At 42.7% G+C, this 26,184-nt stretch overlaps 1 protein-coding gene and 1 long non-coding RNA gene across 30 annotated transcripts; one reads left to right on the top strand and one right to left on the bottom strand.

Moving 5' to 3' along the window:
- Positions 1-1,314: 1,314 nt before the first annotated feature.
- On the bottom strand, positions 1,315-17,974 carry LOC145507736 (NBPF family member NBPF6-like protein). 29 transcript variants are annotated; one of them, XR_014055072.1, is made up of 8 exons: positions 17,800-17,974; positions 16,251-16,293; positions 14,024-14,166; positions 11,546-11,646; positions 10,858-10,970; positions 8,725-9,028; positions 7,616-7,779; positions 1,315-1,765 (listed from the first exon to the last, which is right to left on the bottom strand). XR_014055072.1 is itself a non-coding variant. In XM_081495074.1 (4 exons), the coding sequence occupies exons 1-4, from the start codon at positions 14,483-14,485 to the stop codon at positions 1,755-1,757; spliced, it is 300 nt and encodes a 99-aa protein (XP_081351200.1). In that variant the 5' UTR covers positions 14,486-14,554; the 3' UTR covers positions 1,315-1,754. The 29 variants fall into 29 exon arrangements, 1 of the variants encoding a protein (XP_081351200.1); XR_014055062.1 differs by lacking the exon at positions 16,251-16,293 and having other exon boundaries at positions 10,858-11,103; positions 17,778-17,974; XR_014055073.1 differs by lacking the exon at positions 16,251-16,293 and having other exon boundaries at positions 17,778-17,974.
- LOC145507737 (uncharacterized) lies at positions 14,064-19,610 on the top strand. Its single transcript, XR_014055089.1, has 2 exons — positions 14,064-14,344; positions 17,875-19,610. It is a non-coding gene; the product is annotated as an uncharacterized LOC145507737 (long non-coding RNA).
- The last annotated feature ends 6,574 nt before the right edge of the window (positions 19,611-26,184 follow it).

Here is a 26,184-nt window from a genome sequence, read left to right as displayed (position 1 = left end):
CATTTTTAAACATTGGGAAAATTTATATCTGAAGCATATATTAGATAATATTACTGAGTTAGTATTAATGTCTTAAGCTTTGACAATTGAATTGTATTGTGATTATATTTCCTGGTATTAATAAATGATGTCCTTAATACCAGGAAATACATTCTGAAGTATTTGGAAGTGGGTGTTCTATCTGCATTCATTAAAGCAATATGAATGTGTTGAGGGGGGATGAATGCAGACAGAGAAAAGGAACAAATGAATATTAATTATTGTAATTAGATGAACAGAAGAGAGGTTCATTGTATGATTCTTTCAAATTTTCCAAAAGTATGAAAATTTTCAAAGTACATAATTGTGGGGGGAAATGATTGTAAATACAAGAGGTTGTGAAGAGCTCAGTCCTGGACTAAAAATTGGCTCTCAATGGTCTCTCCCTTTCAAAATGAGGTGACAGTGCTCAATGCCACCCACATATATAAGAAAATGTAAGTCACTGGTGTGCTTTAGAAACCTATCTAAAGGATACTTTCCTGCCACCCAAGATTTGTCCTTCTTACATGAATCAACCTTTTAACCTAGAAAACTGGTAAACTGAAGGCTACTTTATACCTTTCAGAGTTTCTGGATGAAATGTCCTGATTTTATGTTTGATAGCAAAAGACAAGCAGATGGTTGTTGTTTAGTAGCTCAGTCATGTCCGACTCTTTTGCCACCCCATAGACTGTCACCTGCCAGACTCCTTTTCTCCATGGGATTTTCTAGGTAAGAATATTGGAGTGGGTTGCCACTTACTTCTCCAGGGGATCTTCCTGACCCAGGGATCGAACTGCTATCTCCTGCATCGGCAAGTGGATTCTTTACCACTGAGCTTCCAGTTCTATCTAGGTATGTTAGATCTCTCTCATGGGTTCTAGACACAGACCTCTAGGATGGAACTTTTGCTAGAGTGTATCTGAAGTACAACAATGAACAGTAGTTTCTCAGGATCCTTGTCTGGGAGAGATTCTACCATTGTGTCCTTGGGTGTCCCATTGGGTGGATATGTATGAGACTGCTGCTCTGCTTGCAGATGCCCAACTTGGGTGCAGAACTTTTTGCCTGAGTATCTCAGTTCCCAGATGGTGAGACACAGTGAATTTTTCTATGTAGTATTAGGTGCTCAATAACATTTAATTTTGGAATGAGGTGATGCATTGAGACTTGGTTTCTATCACTCTGGGTTATAAATGCACTGGGCACATTAATGTTTGAGTTCTCTGCTTTATGTAGAAGAAAGAAAGCTTTATGATTTTGATTTATACAAAAAGATGATAGCCAACAGAATGTATATGAAATAAACTTTATTCTAGGATTGTTCTAAACCCTCAACCTCCCAGGAAAAGGGACATGTGCTGAAGAGCTGATGAATGGTCTGTAGTGACATTGTTCTGACTTATTCTTCACCCAAGTCCTTGGCATTTTCTTCCAGCTGCTGATGACTCCAGTTATCCACAGGAGGGAGATGGAGAAGAAGGATTAGGGTTTTCAAGATTATCTGTGAATCTAGGCACTGATGTCTCCTGAGTAGTTGTCATATTTGTAGGCTGAAGGGCTGTGATTTCTGCAATTGAACTATCTGTTTGGAGTAAAAATCTGGTTGGGTGAAATCTTGCTCTTCCTTTCAGATTTGGGTTTTGATGTTTTGTTATTTTTTCTCATCAGTTGGGGAAATGTTTGTGACTATGCTTTGTTGAAATAAGACAGAACTTTTCATAGTTTCAGCATTAGTTGTTACCTGAAACAGAAAACAACAAAAACAGGATTTTCTATCAGATTCTGCTGATACCTAACTGAGGTTGCAGTGAGAACTAAAGAGAAAAGAGGCCATGTGCCACCTGAATGCATTGCATGGATAAGCTATGGAGGTCAGCTACAATCTGGAAAGAGAAGGCTTTGCTAGCAGATTAGAGGGAAAGTCCTCTGAAATATACCATCAGCCCTGTGGTGTGGAACATAGGACTCCACTGTCCCAAAACACTGAGGGCCTTGCTCAAAGCTGCCGCAGGTGGATTAGTCAGATCCCTATCTCCTTCTCCTCAGCATCAGTTTACTCTCCATTCTACTCTTGCAGAGAAAAATGAAGGCCTTTCACATCTCTCACGAGAGAGGTGCCTAGCTTTAAGCATGCACATTCAGAAACACCCTGTTCTAGGAAAGAGAGGCTATTTTGAATGGAAATCTGTCTCCTAACTCCATGTCCTATGCCTTTTAAATAGGAGGATGGTATCAAGGGAACAGTCCTAGAATGTGAAACCAGGAGAGTCAGCAGACACCATCTGTACATTGTGATTTATAATGTGAAATGTATATTAATTTGGTCTTCATCTCTATTTCTGACTCAGAACACCCAAAAGCCTTGGAATTTCCTAAGCGATAGAAGATAAAGGTTATTGTGTTATGTTAATGAAGCAACATTTGGAAGCAAGTAATGCTGGGGGCTTGTTGCCAGGAAGGTCCATCTTGTGATTAAAGAATTGGAACTTCCTGTCCCAGCCCCTGACCTATGGATGGGGAAAGGGGCTGGAGATTGAGTTCAATCACTATGGCCAATGGTTTCATCAATCAGGCCAGTGTAATGAAGTCTCAAAGGTTTTTAGGGTTGTGAAAGTCTCCAAGTTGGTGACCACATGGAGGTGCTGGGAGAGTGGTTCTCTCTGAGAGGGCATGGAAGCTCCACAACTTTTTCCATGCCCTGCCCTGTGCATCTCATCCATTTGTTGTTCCTGAGTTATATCCTGGTACATAGTTAGAATAGGAAAAAGGAGTCCAAAATGGCAGTGGCTAAAAGACAAAGAAAGGAAAAAAGCCCTCAAAAATGGAACAAAAGAAAATCCATGGACAGGACTGAGAACTTCAGGTGAAACAAACACGACCCCTTCTTGGCTAGCCCAATTTACATAGGGCAGGCTCAGGCGAGAGGAGACAAAACTTATAAAAGGAGGAAGCCAAGACAGATTGAGGCCTCTCCTTTGGGGTCGGCCCACCCTCATGCCTCGAGGGTGTATTATTCTTTGCTTGCCAAATAAAACTGAACTATAACCAAGCTGTAACACTGGTCCACTGTATCAAATCTTTTCTGCGGTGAGACAGAACTGAGGAAATTACACACTCCCCTGACATATCCTTTTATAATAAAATGGTAATGTAGTAAGTACAATGTTTCCCTGAGTTGTTGTTGAGAAACAACTCTAGGAAATTATTATTGAGAAGGGGTAGTGATAGCCTCTGATTTTTAGCCAGTCAGTCAATAGTACAGGTAATATCCTGGGCTTTCAATGCCCTCAGAAACAGGCAGAGTGTGAGGCTATATCGCAGTCTTGTAGGACTTAACACTTAACCTTTAACCTGTGGAATGGGAAATCTCCCTTACCACCTCGGAATAGGCACCAGAACCTACATACATTCAAGTACACTTCCTTTGCCCATGAGGAAACAGTCGGTCAAGAGATTAAGAAGTAACTAAAGCCACATGACCTGTAAATTAAGAAACCTGAGCCTGGAATTCAGGCTTCAATAATAGGGTGAATTTTGTAACTAAATGGAGGGTTTCCTAGAGCTCATTCCTGGAGCCTGGAGTCTGGAGACCTGTAAAGGGAGCATCTTTCTAGATAGAGAAAACTATGAGAATTATGAATTGTGTAATAGTGTTGGTCTCCACATTTTTTGTTTTGATGGTCAGATGTGGCAAGAAAAGAGAGCAATCTGAAAGTGGTCTCCCTGTGGGTTTTGACTGCTTATCACTGGAATATGACTTAGGTGATGTGGAAGGCTCTGATTTTCTTCCCTGATGTCTGTGTTTTCATTGTACAGCTGGGCAGTGGATTCCAAGATCTGCCTGTAGAAGTGAGCAGTGCATCCTGTTCTAGGAAATAATTACTGTTTAGTCAAGTTACACACATCTGCTTCAGAGGATGCTCTCTGTAGTTCCTTGTCCTGTGCTTCTGCCTCAGCCCAGAACAAAACCAGGGACTCAAGGGTGGGGACTTGAGTGTGATGGGACAGAACCTTAACTTTCACATGGCCCTTTATAAATGCACATACATATAAATGCACATGCACAAACACACATACATATTATCACACCTAATGGCTGCAATTAGAAAGGGAGCCTTTCCCATTAAAAAAATGCTGCTGCTTTGGTGTGGAAAGGGGCCAGGTCACTGTCCCAGTACAAGACTATGGAATGATGACCACTGTGTGAGTGCAATCCAAGAGGAAGATGTCAGCACAAGAACCACTGTGGGACCCATGAAAATTAACCAAGACAAAAGGGAAGGCAGAGAGGAGACCCTCACTCTGCTGCAAGAGGAGCTCAGCAACCTGAGTTCTGCTGAATGACGATCATACAAGAGGAGAGGAGCACAAAGTATATAGTAGTTCTGGATCTTATCTGCTGCAGCCATTCCCCCAGGACGTGGAATGAGGTAGAAGATGAAGAGTCTTTATCAGTAACGGAGTGGTCAGGGCTTTTCAGCAAGGTCACTGATTTTCACCAATCTTCTACCAACTTCCTCTTCTCATCAGAAAACACCAGGTAACCTTCTGTAAGAGCCCTTAGGCTTTCAAACAAAGTGTGGCCCAGGGCTAAGCTCACTCCACAGGGTCACCTCCTGCATAAGGATCTGGGAAGTCTAAGGGGGGTTGACACAGGTGGGAAAGTATTGAAGTCCTCTTCTGAGTAGGGCTTGTCTAGCACTGGGAAAGGAGTGGACCCCTTTCCATATGACTTTGTATGTACTAGTAAGACGTTCCTCTCTACTAAATACCTCTCCCACCTGATTTATGACCGAACATCTTTAAGAGATGGCAAAGACCTTCCTCTGCACCTCAGGGTGAAATGGGAAGCAGTAAATGAAGATGTCTTTGTACGGGGATGGAATGAGTAACAAAAGACATGTTTATACCCATCACTGGCAAAAAGACAATCCTTGACATGGTTTATATCACTATGAAAAACTCAGTTAACAGTGAGCAATTTAAGATAGTCTCTTTCTCCTGCCTGGGAGAGAATATAAAATGTATTGTCCTCTAACAATCCAAACTTTTGTCTCCAAAGAAAAATCAGTCACATAAGGAAAAGAAGATGAATGTTGAGGTCGTCATCTGTGCACACACACCCATGAGTCTGCTAACCCAGGAGGAGTTTGGGTGGGTTTTTTGGAAAGGGACATGCTAGTGACATTGCTGCTAGTATCAGCCATTTCTCCAGTAGATATGCTGGTTGTTGGTTTAGATTAGAATACTTCACTGAAACTAAATTCATAAACAAACAAAAATAACCCCACCACATCTTGTGTTGCACAAAGAATGGGAACCCTGGTCATTTACACAAGGGTTGCCAAGACCAGTTTTCATTCCAATCCCAAAGAAAGACAATGCCAAAGAATGCTCAAACTACCGCACAATTGCACTCATCTCACACACTAGTAAAGTAATGCTCAAAATTCTCCAAGCCAGGCTTCAGCAATACGTGAACAGTGAGCTTCCAGATGTTCAAGCTGGTTTTAGAAAAGGCAGAGGAACCAGAGATCAAGTTGCCAACATCCGTTAGATCATCAAAAAATCAAGAGAGTTCCAGAAAAACATCTATTTCTGCTTCATTGACTATGCCAAAGCCTTTGACTGTGTGGATCACAATAAACTGTGGAAAATTCTGAAAGAGATGGGAATACCAGACCACCTGACCTGCCTCTTGAGAAACCTGTATGCAGGTCAGGAAGCAACAGTTAGAACTAGACATGGAACAACAGACTGGTTCCAAATAGGAAAAGGAGTACGTCAAGGCTGTATATTGTCACCTTGCTTATTTAACTTATATGCAGAGTACATCATGAGAAACGCTGGGCTGGAGGAAGCACAAGCTGGAATCAAGATTGCCGGGAGTAATACCAATAACCTCAGATATGCAGATGACACCATCCTTATGGCAGCAAGTGAAGAAGAACTAAAGAGCCTCTTGATGAAGGTGAAAGAGGAGAGTGAAAACGTTGGCTTAAAGCTCAACATTCAGAAAACTAAGATCATGGCATCTGGTCCCATCACTTCATGGCAAACAGATGGGGAAACAGCGGAAACAGTGAGAGACTTTATTTTTTGGGCTCCAAAATCACTGCAGATGGTTATTTGCAGTCATGAAATTAAAACACGCTTACCCCTTGGAAGGAAAGTTATGACCAACCTGCTGCTGCTGCTGCTAAGTCGCTTCAGTCGTGTCCGACTGTGCAACCCCATAGACGGAAGCCCACCAGGCTCCCCCGTCCCTGGCATTCTCCAGGCAAGAACACTGGAGTGGGTTGCCATTTCCTTCTCCAACGCATGAAAGTGAAAAGTGAAAGTGAAGTCACTCAGTCCTGTCCGACTCTTAGTGACCCCATGGACTGCAGCCTACCAGGCTCCTCCGTCCATGGGATTTTCCAGGCAAGAGTACTGGAGTGGGCTGCCATTGCCTTCTCCTATTACCAACCTAGACAGCATATTAAAAAGCAGAGACATTACTTTGCCAACAAAGGTCCATCTAGTCAAAGCTATGGTTTTTCCAGTAGTCATGTATAGATGTGAGAGTTGGACTATAAGGAAAGCTGAGCACCGAAGAATTGCTGCTTTTGAACTGTGGTGTTGGAGAAGACTTTTGAGAGTCCCTTGGACTGCAAGGAAATTCAACCAGTCCATCCTAAAGGAGATCAGTCCTGGGTGTTGATTGGAAGGACTGATGTTGAAGCTGAAACTCTAATACTTTGGCCACCTGATGCAAAGAGTTGACTCATTTGAAAAGACCTTGATGCTGGGAAAGATTGAGGGCAGGAGGAAAAGCGGATGACAGAGGATGAGATGGTTGGACGGCATCACCGACTCAATGGACATGAGTTTGGGTAGGCTCCGGGAGTTGGTGATGGACAGGGAGGCGTGGCATGCTGCAGCTCATGGGGTCTCAAAGAGTCGGACACGACTGAGCGACTGAACTGAACTGCCAAGATCAGAGCCTTGACCTAGAGATACAACCTGACGTTTTAATACTGAGATGAAACCTTAATGGGAGAGAAGCCACCCGGGCGAGGATGGACACTGATACTTGAACACAGGAACCATGATAAATGGACTTGGAAATTGGGCAGGACTACTGATAGTCTTGGAAAGCTTGAAAAGCCCAAGACATTGTTCAGAAGCTGTAATTAGCAAGAACATTTCAGGAAAGCTAAGATGCTTCATCTTAAAGAAGGAAGTTTATTGGACAGATTCTGTACATGTGCTGAAGGATGGCAGAGTTTCTTATGATCCATTTACTCTCTGCAGTCTGGTTTACCAGGGGTTCCTCAGCTTGCATTTGCCAGAGAGGGACAGAGGAAGGGAGGTGAGGTATGGACCAGGAAGAATGCAAATGAACAGATCCACTAGGGATTGTTACTTGAATCTTGGTCCCAGAACTGTGTTCAGCCTAATCACTTTTTCAAGGTTAGTTCTTAGGTTCTGCCTGCCTAGATGATCTCAATTAACCTAGAGAGGTGGTTAGCAGGTAGCAGCTACCAGAGCTTTATTATTCAGTCTTCTAGTTGTTGGGGGTTATTCTCTTTATATTGGGAGTACTCACTGGCTCTGTTCACAGCAGAGCTGGCGTCCTGCACATCACACACACAGGCATTGCTGCTTGGAGGCTTGTGGGAGTCATGCTTACTGGAATGCATCAGATACTTTTCATCTAGTGAGTCCTCTAGGACTTCATTCACTTCTTCTTCCTGGAGCCCCATGCTGAGCCTGAGTGGGGGATGGAGAAGGAAGCAGACAAGACAAGAGATGAAAATAAGGCAACCTGAAACCACAGCCTGACAGCTGGTGCTTATCTGAAGCTCATGGAAGAGACACCAGAAACCAAAGGGGTCATTCTCTCAAAGAGGAAAAACAAACAAACGTAACAATTCACTTCTGACTGGTGTTTCAGTGTGCCCACAGTTGGGATAGGAGAGAGAGCAATATGTGTTCAGTGGACTGATCTCATAATGTGGAGGAGGAAGTAGACTCAATGTCTCCTCTAAAATATACTCCGACACACAGGACACATAGAGACCTATAATACTGACATTAAAATGCTGTGAACAAATTTTATGCAATAGTATATGAAAGGGTCCATTAAATACTGTCTCCTGACAGAATGTAACCTCCTACTGCTCTTGTAGCTTTTAGGTCTCTCTCTCTCTCTCTTTAAATATTTAATGATTGACTTTACCTTGGACTGCAAGGAGATCAAACCAGTCAATCCTTAAGGAAATAAGTCCTGAATATTCATTGGAAGGACTGATGCTGAAGCTGAAACTCCAATACTTATTGGAATACTTTTCCAATACTCCAATACTACACCTGATGGGAAGAACTGACTCATTTGAAAAGACCGTGGTGCTGGGAAAGGTTGAAGGCAGGAGGAGAAGGGGACAACAGAGAATGAGACGGTTGGATGGCATCACCGACTCAATGGACATGAGTTTTAGCAAGCTCCAGGAGTTGGTGATGGACAGGGAGGCCAGGCATGCTGCAGTCCATGGGGTCACAGAGTCGGACACGACTGAGTGACTCAACTGAACTGGGCTATGAAACATCTCCCAACATATATTAGAACAAATGTGCAGGAAAATAAAGTAAGCATCTCATTTTGGTTTTTAATTAGGTTTTTAGAAAAGAGAGACTAGGGTTCTCTGTTCAGTTTACCTTTAGTTCAGAATGACTCCAGTTAAGTAAACTTGAGGAATTACTAAGAAATGGTGGCTAATACAAGAACTTCAATGAGAACAGATAACATGGATTAAAGGACACATCATTGTATGATGAATGAATGAAATAGGAATAATCAGCAGCTTCTGGTTTCTCCTGGATCTGGGACCTTTGGCCTCTGGGTCTCTTGCTTCAAGGCTCCTCTCTAGATTTCACCACTCCATTATCAGCCCTTTCACTCAGAGTTATCTGGCTGCCAGTGACTCCTGTCTGTCTTCACCCTTCTTATCATGGTGATTTTCTGGAACCAAAAATAGAGCTGGTGGGAAATTGAGCAGGGCCCATTTCATGTTTTACAGATACAAGGGCCTATCTGACCAGAAACACAATCCTCTATATGTTTGTTCAGGATGCTCTGGGAGAATTATTCCAGAAGTGCTCCAAAGCTTATGATGAAGGAGGCAGTTGTAACAATGTGGCCTCCAGCCCTGTGTATTCTCTATTGTACTTGCCCCCAGCCAGTCTGTGGAGATTGTCAGGGTCCCCAGAATACAAGGTGAGCAGCAGGTGTAGTGTAAGCACCTGACAGTCCTCTTCTTTTAAAATTATAACCCAAGTGAGTGATATTATTACTGGTTCCTGAGGCATTCACTTCAAAGACAGCTATTTCAAAGAATCACAAGGAGAGCTACAGGACTAGATGAAGAGGCAGGCTGCCCCATCTCTGAAGTTTCTCTTCTTTCAGGAGACCCTGCTTGATTTAAATAGCTAGTGTTTGACCGCTTGTTTTTCCTTACTGTGGGGCTTCCTAGGTAGCTCAGTGGTAAACAACTCGCCTGCCAATGCTGGAGACGTGGGTTTGATCCCGAGTTGGGAAGATCCCCTAGAGGAGCAAATGACAACCCACTCCAGTATTCTTGCAAGAGAAATTCAGTGGACAGGAGATCCTGGCAGGCTACAGTCCATGGGGGTCACAATGAGGCGCACACAACTGAGCATGCACCACCTTTGTCTTTCTGCACTTTAATTCCCTCTTTTCTGTTTTAAAGTCACCAATAAGAGTGAATCTATGAAACCCTAGGCATGGGGAAGCCAGGTACAGAAATGTTGGACAGGTACATCTGGTATTAATTGAAAGGATGAAAAGAAAAATCAGTGTCTGAAAAGATGAAGAGCATTGTTCTGAATGACATGAAGATAAACCATATTAGTAAGGAGGCTCTTAAGAGTAATTAAAATTCTGAGTAATAATTGCATCACTCTGTGGGATTTCACAATTTTGTAATTATTGTACAAATATTTCTCATAGATATCCAACTAGAATCTGAGCTCTGTGAGGCTAATGACAGTGCCACATGACCCAACTTACAGTACACAGTACAACACACACGCCCGAGTAGGCAATCAGTTAATATTTAGAACCACGTAATCCTAATGCTAGACTAAACATTGACAGTCATCTAACCTATCTGATGCCTGAATTGCCTTACAAGTAAATGATCTTCTACAGATTGTCTTTCAAACTCTATTCCTTGTTGTTGTTCAGTCACTATATCTTTTCTGACTCTTTGCGACCTCATAGAGTGTAGCCCACCAGGCTCCTCTGTCCTCAACTAAGTTTGCTCAAATTCATGTCTGAGTCTCTATTCCTTAGAGTTGCTATAAAGTGTCAGAGGAGGTGAAGGCAGAGACTAGGGAGAAAGAGGATCTCCAGACCTAGGCTTCCTTCAATCAAGTATCTCTGCTTTAGTGACTCTTTCACATTTGAGCTGCTCAGATTTCACTTCAACCAAGGTTAAAAGATGTCTTGAATGCCACAATCTATTAATACCTTTTATTTGAAACTCTCCAAGGATGGGCAATGCTGGTCCTTTCAAATTAATAATTCATTTTCTAGGCATAGCTGCTCAGTTATCTATCTAGTCAATGGCCCTACCAGCTAACACTCCTCATAGTCTGACACTTAGAAAACAAAATCAAATGTGCCAGAGAAATATTATTATCAAGAAAGGCACTTGAGAATGTTGGAAATTAGGAGTGTACTTTCCCAGCCATGGCCAAGTTTTAGGCTTGTCAAGAGCAGAGGTCCTCCCAGTCCCCTACTGCCCCTCCCCAGAGGCCTAGTCTTACAGAGGTCCAGGCCTGAGACAGGATAACCTGGGGCAGCCACCATCAGGAAGCCTCTCTCAGGAGCCAGGACTGTTTTGCCACCATGGATTCCTTGAGTCAGGACTGCATGAAACCTGAAACAGTAGCAGGTTATTCACAGCTTACTTTCCAAATGTGATTTGCAGTTGTGTAGAAACACTTTGCCCTTGTATGTGCTCTACAATATAAACCAAATCTAATATTAAAAAAAGATGACAATCACCACACCTATAAAAAAGGGAAGAATAAGTATTATAATTAAGCAAATATTTGTTGAGAGCTTCACATGTGTGTGAGATGGTGCTAACCACTGGTCATCGCGTTTTAATCTTCATAACCTTCTGAAGTAAATAATGCTGGTGTTCTCATTTTACAGATGAGGTTGCTGAGGTATCTGAGATGCAGTAAAGTTGCGTTCATTTGCCCAAGGTCACAGCTAGAAGCTACATTACCAGTGTTCCAACCCAGGCATATGACTCCATTTTATTCATTTATTACTTCAGGGAGAATCCAGAGACCTAACTAGTCCTCCATCAGTTCCCACAGCTTTGCGGGCTGTCTTTGTCTAGCTCTGTGTCTATGTGTACATTTCTGCCCTTCTGTTTACTCTGTATTCTACCGCCCTGGGCTTCCCCACTTGACACACTTTCCCACACAGCTTCCTCCTAACCCAAGCCGTGTAGCCAGTCTCCTCTTCTCTGCCAACTCCCCCTCCTCAAAGGGTGCTTTCTCCTCCAGCACAGATTCAATGAGGTCCTTGTACTCTTCACACTGTGGGGAAAAGAGACACTGTCTCAGGGGAAGCTGGCGCTGCTGCTGTGGTCCAGCCTTTAAGGGAGGAGGAGGGGCCACCCCAGGACAGATGTCGCCTGGGTACCAGGCTCCACACAGGGAATCCCACATCTGATTCCTCAGCCTCCCAGCTACTAGCATTTGATTCCCCCCAAATTAGAGCTGGGCAGAGAGAACCTCAGAGAGGTTAAAACAACTCAAGATGATTCAACCGGAATGAAGCAAAGTCAGAATTCACATATGCTGACTTCTGACTCCAAATTTTGGGCCACTTTACCAAGCCTTGCAGCCTCTTAAGGAAAATATGAACCTGGGCACAGAGTAGGAATTCCCTGTGTGTTTGGGAAGGCTCTGAGGACTGTAGAGCTGATAGTTACCCCATGCTGAGTTTCAGTAATTCCATTAATATTTCAAAGTTTTTAAAGTTTATCTGGATACTTCTGTGCAAAAGTGCACATGAAGAGAAAAAAGCTTGAAAGACATATGCTCAAATGCTAAGGGTGTTGTGTTAGGTTTGGAGGAGGACTATTGCAATGTGTTTGCCAAGGCCTTATTCTAGTAGATTTTCGAGAATTATCTTCCTGTAATCATCACCACTCCCTGAGGAGGTAGATGCTACTCCTGTTATCAGTACAGATGAGGAAACTGAAGCATGGAGAAGATGAACAACATGGATTTGAACCCAGAAGTCTGGCATCAGGACACAGGCTCTTAATCCCTGCACTGTGCTATCTTTACATGAAGATGTTGGATGGTATCTTTCCTTCTCCAATTTCAAAGAAGCTGTATTATGGTTACAATAAAAGATGTAAAGAAAGAATCTCCTTACACTCCCATACCCCAATGTTTGTCATGTCACTTATTTGATAAGTAGGCTTTAATTTAAACTTTTTTTCTTCATGTAAGACAACAAAATAGATGATTTATTGTAGATGCTACATCCAGCCACAACTGAGAAGAGAACTAGTCCATAGTATCACAGGTCCAGGGCAAAGGTCCAAAAGGGACAGCTTTGATATGAGCAAGGTGGGTCTCTCAAAGATGGTCGAGGCAATCAGAATGGTCCTAGATGTTCCAGATCCATTGAGACAAGTTCTAGATAGTAGGCATGCAGTCCACAATTTGTATCAGCATCCCTGGCCTCTGGCTTCCCTTGTTTCTGCTTCTGTGGCTTCCATGGGTGTACAAATCCACTTGGACCTCTGCCTCATCTTTCTTCTTTTGTGCTTCAGCTTGCACATTTGCTTCTTCCTCCACTTTGCTCACATGGCACAGAGGTTTCTCAAAAGATGGCGCTAAGGCGGAGAGCTAATTTTAACTTTTTAGTCCATGTCAGTAACTTGGATAGAAAATTTTATCCCCCATTGGTTTATTGAAAAATAATCGTAGAAAATTGAAAGCAAACAACTTCAGTGTCACTAAGAATCCTCCCCTTATATCCCTGTCCCTCTTGTGCTCTCGTTCCCTCGTTCCTCAGTCATGACAGCTCCACCCGTCCTCTCAATCTTGAACAGGCTTGAGATGCTCCAGTGGATTTTCAAATGTGAAGACTGACTGTGGAGCATGAAGTGCTAGCTTCTTCACTGACCTGGCCCATTCCTGGGACTGGAGGTCTCCTCCACTTGGCCTCATTTTCATTTGGGCCGTGTGTCTCAAAGTCCAGATCCTGGGCTTGCTTGCTATCTACAAATTCATATCCAGGGAGAGACAGCAAAGGTGTTAAGGAGCCTCTGAGTTCCAGGAAATGCCCTCAATCTCACAAGAGTGTGAGGAATATCTTCTTTGAACATATACGGGGAAAGGATCTTGCTCCAGACATCAGGACTTCCCTCGCTGTCTGCTATTGGTGTTCTCATCTCCGATTTCTATGGTTCAGTTGGGAGCAGACAGCTTTAAGCTCCTTTAAGGTAGGCAGGATATCCTATCACTTCATTCTCCCCTCATGCAGCTAGCGCAGTGCTTTGCAAATGGATGAGCTGCAAAAATTTGAATTAATCCTAAGACATTTAAGCCAACAATGATATTATATTATATGTTTATAGAATCTGTTATTATATTATATGTTTATAAAATCTGAAATGTATTCCTGGGAGAGAAAAGAAAGTTTAGTGCCCGAATGAGATCTTAGCCTCTATTCCTCCTACAGTCTCACGGCAAACTTTACTTCTTTGTGCCTCAGTGTCTCCATCCTCTGCAAAGTGGGAGTAAACTACCTGTTTCTACCTTTCTAGGAGTGTAGTAAGGGAGAGATTATTTTGATGAAGGAGGGAAAAGAAAGTCTGGAGCTTGTTTAGTTTCTTTGGGGAAAGATGGACAATCTTTTATCACTATGGTGACTGTGACCCTGAGGACTTACTGTATTATTGCAACTGGTTGACCAGGGAGTAAACAGTAGCTTGGGACATGAGGAATTTTTCTGTGAGTTTTTGAAAGGCCTGTTTCCTTTTTTCCAGCTGGGAGCTCAAGCACTGGTTGGTTTCCAGGATGCTCGTTTCTGTCCTTGGACCAGAGAAAGTGGTGAGAGATACTGCCATGCTAAAGCTTAGGGTGGAAGAAACAGAGCCAGAGCCTGGGGAGAAGAAACTCAGAGAAATAAGAAATTAGAGACAAATGAAGGAATTATGGTGATGGATGTACTGCCCGGTACTGAAATCATTGAAGCATACAATGATACTGGGTGAGTATTATAGTACATAAATTATACCTTAATAAGTTTTCATTAAGTGAAGAAATGTCTTTTAACAGGTTTGTAAAGAATATAGATGTAATTTATAAGAATATAGATGTAATTTACTTTTGGTCTAGACTTTGTCAGCATTCCACAACTCTGAGAATCCTTAACTGCAAAAATAAGGCACAAGAAGCCAAAGCTCAGAGATCAGGTTCTGACAAGAGTGCCAGAGGGAGGACCCAGCATGGCAGGTAACCACGTGGAGTTTTGCAATAACAGAACTGGAAGGTGGGGGTGTCATGGAATCTTGGGAGCTCCTGTCTTCCAGTGGACTAGGCCATACTGATACTAAAGGCCACCTGGTCTGTTCTGAAGGTCACCATTGATGGGAACATTTCCTCAGCAGCCACTCTCCGTATTTGTGTACCCTCGTACTGATACCACAGAACTATCTCTTTCTAAAATTTAAGCCTGTTTTGTAATGTTTACTCTTGCAAGCATAGAAAACATGAAGGAATTGAGATTTTTCCAATTCTTTCATTGCTTAAGGACTGTCATGAAGACACTTTTCTTATAGAAAAATGGAAAACTTTTAGATAGTCTTGATGTTCTTTGTTTCTCTAGTTTTTTCACACCATTTTAATATTGCAGGGGAAAAAAATTCTGAGTATAATACAGTGACTGTAATACAGCCAGGCCGAGTGCAGCCCTTAGCACAGGCTGTTGCTGTGCACCATTACCCCACACCCTGTTAGCAGCAACGGTTACTGTGGGACCTTCACGAGTTCTGCTTAGCCCTTGGTTGGTGCCGCAGTGGGCCCTGTCCACAAATGAGAAACTGTCAGTGAGCTTTCATCAGTGAGTGACTCAGCCAACAGTAGGTGGAGTGGTGGTCATCAAGGGGAAAGTGAGGTAAGAAGCGGATCCCAGCCTTCTCCCTGGGGCCTTCCAACTCACCCGGCCTTGGGCCAGCGGGTGAGCTGGGGGCCCAGGGAACAGGCTGGGGACTGTGTCTTGTAGGGCTCCAGGGCCCTCACCAAGACTGCCCACTGACTGGGCCCAGGCCTTGAGGCAGCAGTGAATTCCCCCACACCCCCACCCCACACATCCCTGTCTCTGTGACCTCATAGTAGTGTCAGTCGACCTGGGTCACAGTCTTCGTGACTCCCACCTCCCACCCCACCCCCCATTTGGGGGACCTGAGAAGCCTGAGGGCCAGTGGGTTGGGCACCGCCTCCCTCAGTGATGACTGCTGGGCAGGGTCTGGGGACCTTGCCCTGTGCAAGCCACCAACTGAGATCTGCTTTCTCTTAACCAGAACCAAGATCTTAAGAGGATGAAAATTGTGTTTTGGAGCCTTGCCCTTTCTTGTCAAAACAGAGAATAACATTCGTTTGGAAGAGATTCACAGGAACATCGTTACCTGTTCATGACCTGAACTCAAGAACAAAGTCTCTGACACCAAGAAGTTTGCAACAACTAACCACATCATTCCCTCACTATTCCTATAAAAGGGCTTTGCCAAAAGCTTTGGGTGACTTCTGTGTTTTTAAGGCATGAACCACCCATCTCCTTGCATGGCCCTACAATGAACTTTTCTCTGTTCCAGACTCCAGTGTTTTAGTATTGTTTGGCCTCATTGTGTGTGGAGCACATGAATTTGCTTTTAGGTAACAGTTTAATTTACAAGGACTACTGAGCAAGTTGTGCTTTTTTTATTATTTGGTTGCAACATGTGGGACCTTTCATTGCATTGCATCGATTCTCTAGCTGTGGCTTGCTGCCTTAGTTGCTCCATGGCATGTGGAATCTTAGTTTCCCCACCAGGGGTGGAATCTTTGTCCCCTACGTTGCAAGGTAGATTCTTAACTACTGGACCACTCGAGAACTCCCCAGATTGTGTCTTAATTACCTTCTTGCTGTAAACCAGTGTTATGGAGGCTTCTTTTCCCTTGCTGGGAAAGCATATAGGCTTCTCATTTAACTGGAAATCAGGTTTGACCTCCCTGCCTCCAGCCCCATCCTCCTCTTCTCCTATGGGTTGCTTTGTGTTTTAATCTGTATATAAGATTTTGTGCTTGTCACTCGTGAATGTCAATCTAGCATCACAGGGCTTCTTTCCAACTTGTCAAAGTCACTGACATAGTTTTTGTATGTTTCTTTGAATATCTGTAGTGGCCCCCTAATTTGGGATGACTTGTAAGCAAATGCTATTCCTCATATCTAGAGCAGTTTTCATAGAACTTTGATTGATAGTTTGTGATGACCCAAAGCTATTGACCTGTATTTGTCTTCTCAGACAAAGTAAACATCAAGATCTATGTTTAGTAAACCTCAAGGTCTATGGTGGTTTAGTAAACATCAAGGTCATAGTAAACATTAAGATCTGTGGTGGTTGGTGGTAACCTACAACACTCCAGTGCAGTGGGATTTAGTGACATAGAAGCTGAAGTGTTTCTTCTTTTTTCTTAAGAAGCTGAGGTTTTAAAGAGAGGCACAGATAAGCAAGACAGAAAGTCGTCCCCTGACCTCAGCTTACTTCCTACCTATCAATTCCTCCCTCGTTTTGGAAGACTGAGACTAGGGCAACTTCCCTGAAATATGTATCTGCCTAGCTTTTCCAAGTGGCCTACACATGTCTGACCACTGCCACCGCCATGAGAGCCCCTGAACATTCATGACAAAGTGAAGGAAGGAAGACAAACTACCCAACCCCCTTGCCACCCTCCTTCTAGACTAGTTTTGGTGTGTCCCAGATTGTATATGACTTCAGTCCTTTTGAATGTACTTTGGCTTATTTTATGGCTTAGTGTATAGTTTCCGCTCTCGTTGGGTGGAGTGTCTACAGGTGTCTGTAAGGTCATGTTGTTTACTTCTTAATGTCTACTTGTTATTTTTCTGCTTGATTGTTCTATCCATTATTGAAAGTGTGGTGTTGAAGTCTCCAGTAATTATTGTGGAATTGTCTATTTCTCCCTTTGATCCTGTCAGTCTGTCAGTTGTTGCTTCATGTATTATGGGACTCTGTTATATATACTATGTTTAAAACTGTTCTAGCTTCCTGATGGATTAACCCTTTTATCACTATAAAATATCACTGTTTATCTCTGGTAACATCTTATTGTAAAGTCTCCTATTTTGTCTGGTACTAGTATAACCACTCCTGGTTTCTTATGGTTGCTATTTGCCTAATTATGTTAAGTGGCAAAAGGTACTTCTGTAGATGTAACAAAGCTGATCTTGAAATGGGGAGATTATCCAGATGGACTGATCTAATCACAGAAACCCTTTTAATCTGGGTCAAGAGGTCAGAGAACTAGGGAGTTGGTGAGAGTAAAAATTTCGACTAATTGTGGATTTTCATCCACAAAATCTTTTTCTTGATCTGATTTCGGTCCTCGACTCTCCTGATATAAGCATGCAGATTGATTCAACTGACTTTAGGGTTTGACACTTTTAACCTGGGGTGCGTGGATTTCGACAGCAGTTGAGGCTTTTCTCGCCTTGATCTGTCAAAACCTGTCTCTCCCCGACAGGTCCTTGACCACCGGACAGCCTCAGCGCAGCCGCTTTCTCGGGATCCGGAGCCGCAAACCTCGTGCGACGATGGCGGAGGAGCTTCAGGCAGCTTGGTTCAAACTGCCTGGAGCCTGCGAGGCGCAGGTGCGCGTGGGCCCACGCGGCGACTTGGTGGTTCTGCGGCACCCGCTGCACGCCTCGTTCTGACCCCCGGGGCAGTAAGAGACCGGTAGGAGAAGGGCGGCCTCTCCTTTAAAGTCCTGTCCAGTTAGGATCCAAAAACGATCTTGAGATGGAGGGAGAGGTGGAAATACATTCAGGGAAAAAAATCCTCGGTGATTTCCTCATCTAAAAGTACCCTGTCTGCCTTCTGATGGAGAATGGCAGACAGACTGAAAACCACAATCACAGGAAATTAACCAATCTGATCACGTGAACCACAGCCTTGTCTAACAATGAAACTATGAGCCATGCCATGTAGGGCCACCCAAGACGGACGGGTCATGGTGGAGAGTTCTGACAAAATGTGGTCCACTGGAGAAGGGAATGGCAAACCATTTCAGTATTCTTGCCTTGAGAACCCCATGAACAGTATGAAAAAGCAAAAAGAAAGGACACTGAAAGATTAATTCCCCAGGTCAGTATGTGCCCAGCATGCTACCAGAGATCAATGGAAACTCCAGAAAGAATGAAGAGACGGAGCCAAAGCAAAAACAGCACCCAGTTGTGGATGTGACTGGTGATGAAAGTAAAGTCCGATGCTGTAAAGAGCAATATTGTATAGAAACCTGGAATGTCCATGAATCAAGGCAAATTGGAAGTGGCCAAACAGGAGACTGCAAGAGTGAACATCAACATTTTAAGAATCAGCAAACTAAAATGGACTGGAATGGGTGAATTTAACTCAGATGACCATTATATCTACTATTGTGGTCAAGAATCCCTTGGAAGAAATGGAGTAGCCATCATAGTCAACAAAAGAGTCCGAAATGCAATACTTGGATGCAATCTCAAAAATGACAGAATGATCTCTGTTCCTCTCCAAGGCAAACCATTCAATATCACGGTAATCCAAGCCTATGCCCCAACCAGCTATACTGAAGAAGCTAAAGTTGAACTGTTCTATGAAGACCTACAAGACCTTCTAGAACTAACACCCCAAAAAGATGTCCTTTTCATTGTAGGGGAGTAGAATGCAAAAGTAGAGAGTCAAGAAATACCTGGAGTAATAGGCAAATTTGGCCTTGGAGTACAGAATGAAGCAGGGCAAAGTCTAATAGATTTCTGCCAAGAGAATGCACTGGTCATAGCAAACACCCTCTTCCAACAACACAAGAGAAGACTGCACATGGACATCACCAGATGGTCAATACCGAAATCAGACTGATTATATTCTTTGCAGCCAAAGATGGAGAAGCTCTATAGAGTCAGCAAAAACAGGACTGGAAGCTGACTGTGGCACAGACCATGAACTCCTTATTGCCAAATTCAGACTTAAATTGAAGAAAGTAGGGAAAACCACTAGACCATTCAGGTATGACCTAAATCAAATCCCTAATGATTACACAGTGGAAGCGAGAAATAGATTCAAGGAATTAGATCTGATAGAGTGCCTGAAGAACTGTGGACAGAGGTTCGTGACATTATACAGGAGGTGGTGATCAGGACTATCCCCAAGAAAAAGAAATGCAAAAAGACAAAATGGTTGTCTGAGGAAGCCTTACAAATAGTTGAGAAAAGAAGAGATGCAAAAGACAAAGGAGAAAAGGAAAGATATACCCATCTGAATGCAGAGTTCCAAAGAATAGCAAGGAGAGATAAGAAAACCTTCCTCAGTGATCAGTGCAAAGAAAGAGGAAAACAATAGAATGGAAAAGACTAGAGATCTCTTCAAGAAAATTAAGGATACCAAGGGAACATTTCATGCAAAGATGGGCACATAAAGGACAGAAATGGTATGGACATAACAGAAGCAGAAGATATTAAGAGGTGGCAAGAATACACAGAAGAACTATACAAAAAATCTTCACAACCCAGATAGTCATGATGGTGTGATCACCAACCTAGAGCCAGACATCCTGGAATGCAAAGTCAAGTGGGCCTTAGGAAGCATCACTATGAACAAAGCTAGTGGAGGTGATGGAATTCCAGTTGAGCTATTTCAAATCCTAAAAGATGCTGCTGTGAAAGTGCTGCACTCAATATGCCAGCAAATTTGGAAAACTCAGCAGTGGCCACAGGACTGGAAAAGCTCTGTTTTCATTCCAATCCCAAAGAAAGGCAATGCCAAAGAATGCTCGAACTATCGCACAATTGCACTCATCTCACATGCTAGTAAAGTAATGCTCAAAATTGTCCAAGCCAGGCTTCAACAGCACATGAACCATGAACTTTCAGATGTTCAAGCTTGATTAGAAAAGGCAGAGGAACCAGAGATCAAATTGCCAACATCCGTTAGATCATTGAAAAAGCAAAAAACATCTATTTCTGCTTTATTGACTATGCCAAAGCCTTTGACTGTGTGGACCACAACAAACTGTGGAAAATTCTTCAAGAGATGGGAATACCAGACCACCTGACCTGCCTCCTGAGAAATCTGTATGCAGGTCAAGAAGCAACAGTTAGAACTGGTCATGGAACAACAGACTGTTTCCAAATAGGGAAAGGAGTACATCAAGGCTGTATACTGTCACCTTGATTACTTAATTTATAAGCAGAGTACATCATGAAAAATGCTGGGCTGGATGAAGCACAAGCTGGAATCAAGATTGCCCTGAGAAACATCAATAACCTCTGCATAATAGATATGCAGATGACACCACCCTTATGGCAGAAAGTGAAGAACTAAAGAGCCTCTTGATAAAAGTGAAAGAGGAGAAAGAAAAAGTTGGCTTAAAACTCAGCATTCAAAAAATGAAGATCATGGCATCTGGTCCCATCACTTCATGGCAAATAGATGGGGAAACAGTGGAAACAGTGAGAGACTTTATTTTGGGGGGCTCCAAAATCACTGCAGATGGTGACGCAGCCATGAAATTACTTTCTTTACTCCAGAAGAAAAGCTATGACCAACCTAGACAGCATATTAAAAAGCAAAGACATTACTTTGCCAATAAAGGTCCATCTAGTCAAAGCTGTGGTTTTTCCAGTAGTCATGTATGTATGTGAGAGTTGGACTATAAAGAAAGCTGAGCACTGAAGAATTGATGCTTTTGAACTGTGGTGTTGGAGAAGACTCTTGAGAGTCCCTTGGACTGCAAGGATATCCAGCCAGTCCATCCTAAAGGAAATCTGTCCTGAATATTCATTGGAGGGACTGATGCTGAAGCTGAAACTCCAATACTTTGACCACCTGATGGGAAGAACTGACTCATTTGAAAAGACTGTGGTGCTGGGAAAGATTGAAGGCAGGAGGAGAAGGGGACGACAGAGGATGAGATGGTTGGATGGCATCACTGACTCAATGGACATGAGTTTGAGTAAGCTCCAGGGGTTGGTGATGGAGAGGGAGGCCTGGCCTGCTGCAGTCCAAAGAGTCTCAAAGAGTTGGACAGAACTGAGCGATTGAACTGAACTGAACTGAAAAGCACCCTGAAGATGAAGTGGATGTCCGCAGGGACCAGGTCCTCCCGACGCTGGTGAAGGTGGATGGAGTTCCTGTCAACAGCTGGAGCCAAAGCAGACAACCTGGGACCAGCGGCCAGTGAGTAAGCAGCCCCTTTTCCTCCTCGATGGGCAGTAGTTGAACTTGTAGTACTTGAGCTTCTCTTCCTTGGCTTTAAATGGATTCCAAGCATGCAACAGGTAAGTCTATTTTTTTTAATTATTTATTTTAATTGGAGGTTAATTACAATATTGTGGTTTTTGCCACACACTGACATGAATCAGCCACGGGTGTACATGTGTCCCCCCAACCTGAACCCCCCTCTCTACTCCCTCCCCACCCCTTCCCACCCTCTGGGTTGTCCCAGAGCACCTGCTTTGAGTGCCCTTCTTCATATATCGAACTTGGACTGGTCATCTGTTTTACATATGGTAATATACATGTTTAAATGCTAAGTCTATTTTTTTTAAATGAACTTACTTGAGGGAGGGGTGTGTGTTAGTTGCTCAGTCATGTCTGACTCTTTGCCACCCCATGGACTGTAGCCAGCCAAGCTCCTCTGTCCATGGGATTTTCCAGGCAAGAATACTGGAGTGGGTTGCCATTTCCTTCTCCGGGGGATCTTCCTGACCCAGAGATCCCAGAAATTGAACCTGAGTCTCCTGCATTGCAGGCAGATTCTTTACCATCTGCGCTACCAGGGAAGCCCTTACTTGGAGTAAGAGTACTTTAAAATCTTTTAGCCAAGAAAGTGATTTCTGAAGAGTTTTAAAGTGAGGACCTGTAGGTGTGGGGGAAACTAGACAAAACAACCACACACTATTGAAAATATCTCACACCCAGGGCCACTTCAGCTGGCTAGGTTTGACCCTCAGATTGGGCCCTTTTTTTTTTCAATGCATCGTTTGTGGAACTCAAATAAATATGTATTATATGTAGCAGGGAGACTCCTGCAATGTGGGCTGGTGGTAAGAGAGAGAGGTCAGGCTCAACTGTGAAAACAGCAAAGAAAAGTGGGAATTTATAGCCAAGAAGCAGGGTGAGGGTTAGTGGATAGAACGTTACTAAGAGGAAACATCAGGAGTTTCATGGAGATTATGCTAAGCCAACCTAAGGGATTCTTGCTGAATGCCAGCCAAAGTGATCAGGCATCAGCTGGGGTGTGGTGGTGGTGGAGGCGGAGGAGCCTTCTCAGGTATCATGGTAGGTGTGTTCTGTTTAAAATGACTTCGAAGGATTTGTGCTGAAACTGGACAATGCAAAGACCAATTCTGAAGACTGAAATTCAGGTTCTAGTTGAGAAGAGAGTTCAGAGGAGCCTGATCTAGAGTTTGGTCAAGGAGAGAAGTTTTTCAACAACCATAGCTCTCATATATGTGTTGATGTAACTATAAATTGGTAAAGGTATTTGGGGAAATATTTAGGCAGTTTCTTGTAAAATTAAATACTCACCCTTCCTCTTAGGTTCCATCAGATCCTTCCTCAAGTAGTCAACCCAGAGAAATGGGGAAGGGAAGTGTGCCCACAAAAACACTTTATAATAAGAATGCCCATAGAAGCTTTTTCACAACAGCCAAAACTTAAAAACAACCCAAATATCCAACACCAAGAGAATGATAAAGAAGCTGTAAAATATCTATGCAATGGATTACTACTTAGCAACAAAAAGGAATGACATACTGAATGCAAGAGATTTTAAAAGATGCAAAACTAATTTAAAGTGAAATAAATAGGGATAGTAATTGTCAAAAGATGAAAAGGATAATGAAAATTATCTTGTCTGTGATTTCCCTGCATATGACATTATTGATCCAGTAGTAACTAAGTCCAGGCACATCTAAAAACAACAAAATGAAGTAGAATGCTCTTATTGCTCCCATTGTTACAGATGAAAGAAGTGAGGCACAAAAGATTTACTTTATCCAAGGCCACACAAGGGCAGAACCATTTTTACAACCCAGAGCTTGTGTTCCTGAGCACAGATTAGTTGGGTCTTTCTTCACAGATGGCTGTATATCAGAATTTCTCAGTTGTAGGGATGGGAAGAAGAACCAGGAGAGAGTGGACAAGAAAGCGATCAAGGGAGCGGTAGAATCACAAATTCTTTCCTACCTCCCTACCAATCCTGGGAGTTAGTATGTGTCTACTCCAGGGCTTCCCAGGTGGCTCTGTGGAAAGAATTCAGCTGCTAATGCAGGAGAGAAGGGTTTGGGAAGATCCCCTGGAGGAGGATTTGTCCACCTACTCCAGTATTCTTGCCTGGGTAATCCCAGGTACAGAGGGGGCCTGGTAAGATATAGACTATGGCATCACAAAGAGACACAATTGAGTGACTTAGCATTCACTCAGGCAGGCACTCCATATGGAGTCCAGAAAATGTGACTACTACTGTCTCTGGTGCACACTATTAACGCACTAGGCTGTTAGCCGGGAAGCTAGTGGTTCTAGCCCACCCAAGAATGGTGGGAGTGGTTTTTATTCCAGTTCATTCTTGATTTTCTATTCTGGGTCCTATCTACCTTACAACTACTGCCAGGCTAGTGCTAGCTCTGTTCTCACAAAACACTTTCTGTAAGAGTGTTCCTAACACAGGAGCTCTGGAAAGAGACCTAAGAATCCATGTTCTGCTGGGGTGAAATATGTATTCAGTCTTTTAAGGCTTGGACAGTAAGTTAAAATATATTTGCCTCAAGTTTTTCACTTTTAATAGGAGACCAGTGATTAGTATTTGCTCTATCAATTATATTATCAGAGAAATCATCATCATAATTATCCCCTGCATTATTTTTGATAAGGGTATTTCTTCCATAGTTTGTGTATTACTTGGTTTCATGGTTTTATGGTTATGAATTTGCTGCAGCCATCATGATTTTACACATACCATTGACCACTTTTGCAGGTATTTCCATAGTCTAGAGAACTAGATGTGCAATTGCTACCTTCAGTGTTTATACAGTTTTTATGTTGGCAAATCCTGCCAATTTACTTTCTACAGAAGTGAGACTGAGTCATATTCCAATTTATTTTCTAATCTTTAAATGTCCTTTTCTTCATTTACTTGCCAACACAACAGTCTTTCCATATATCTCTCTGTGATATTCTAACTAATCAAGGGAGCAGTGCCTTTCTGACACAACTAAGGGGAAGGACAGCAGATGGACACTGTGGGCATTACACAGAGATATTCTATATTGTATGTTGGAAACCTAAACTTTCAATATTTTTTGAGTCTTCCAATAACTGTAATTGCTTTCTCTGATGACTTAGTCAAGGAGGTCCAGAGAAGACTGGCCAGAATGACTTCTTTGACAACCTCCTACCAAGCAACTTATCTGGGGAGAAAAATCTCGCTGATCCTAGTTGTTTTCTCTTTCTCCCTTTTCCTCTTTTATTTATACATTTGGGTTTGATGAAAATAATCTAGTGCCTATCCTCCCTCCTATAAAATGGGGAATTGGCATTTGAATTTGTCTATTATTCCTTTTTTTCCCCCACTATGTCCATAAAAATCAGCACATCACCAGAGTCAATAGAACCCTGCCCCCGACAGGCTCCCCCTTCAGACCTGGACCCTCGGATCTAGTGGCTCATGTTTACTCTATTCTACGGTTGAATCCCATGAGCACAATTGAGCTCTTTGGCTTTTACATACTAAGGGTGTTTATTGGACAAGTCTTTTTTCTTCCTCTCATTTGTGCATCGTTGTTTTCTCCCATCACTGTGGGATTCTGCTTGTAATTTTAAGAAGTGAACTTCTGGGGATAATCCATGTTGAATGTGGTTGACAGGGATCCATTCCCTGTGAGGTAGAAGTTGACAGCTTATCTGGACTGTGAGGCTTTTTCAATTGCTGCTTGTCCTGAGGATTCTGGTATTTCATTAGTATGAAACAGTAACACCACAGCAGGGAGAAGGGGTCCACTTCTTGTTTTTCCACAGTTTGGTAAAAACCATATGAGCCCAATCAATAGTGGTCAACAACTGCAAAATGGGAATATATAAGATAAAGATGGTCTTAATACACAATGGTTCCCCCCATAAGGAACTCTTAAAATTAATAAATAGCTACACTTAAAAAGAATTAGTACAGGAAGAATACTGTTGCATGTTTCAGCATGCAACAGGCAGCTCTCTTTCATTGGTATACTCAAGTTTCTAAATAACTGAAAAAATCATATAAATGACCTTTAAGGATTGTTTAAATCAGACAACAGAAAGCTGAGGAAGAGACATTTATGTCATTACAAAAAAGCAATGAGTCAGCAACATGAGCACTTGTGACGGCTCTACTAATCAAGATTGAATACCTCCAGAACTGCAAGCAAGTTCAGTCCTTAATCAAAATGGATGAAAAGCAATGACTTCATGCACAGATTCATACACAGGAGACTCATAAGTGTATCACAGAATTACTCTGATTTTCAGGAATGAGGGTCCTTCAACATTAAGCAATAGTGTTGCTTAATTATTTCATTTTGTTTCCCTCACTGGCAAGTGGTTTTGCTAGATATCATTGCCTCTGCTTTCACTTTAAATAATACCCTCAGTTTGATGGAATTTTCTCCTTTTAAATAGATTTTCTTAGAAACAAATCAATATACTTTCTCTTCCTCCAGAGAGAAAGGACAAATTAAGTATCGAAAAATTTAGAGGAGCTACTGCCCCAATTAGTTTAGGGAAAGTAATAATCATTTACATGACTTTAAATATAAATTTTAAATGA

This window comes from Giraffa tippelskirchi, chromosome 5 (genome assembly GCF_054371585.1).
Source record: "Giraffa tippelskirchi isolate mGirTip1 chromosome 5, T2T-mGirTip1v1.2.pri, whole genome shotgun sequence".
In the NCBI taxonomy this organism is placed as follows: Eukaryota; Metazoa; Chordata; class Mammalia; order Artiodactyla; family Giraffidae; genus Giraffa; species Giraffa tippelskirchi.
The sequence above is the reverse complement of the archived record's forward strand: the minus strand, read 5'-3'. Positions and strand labels throughout refer to the sequence as shown.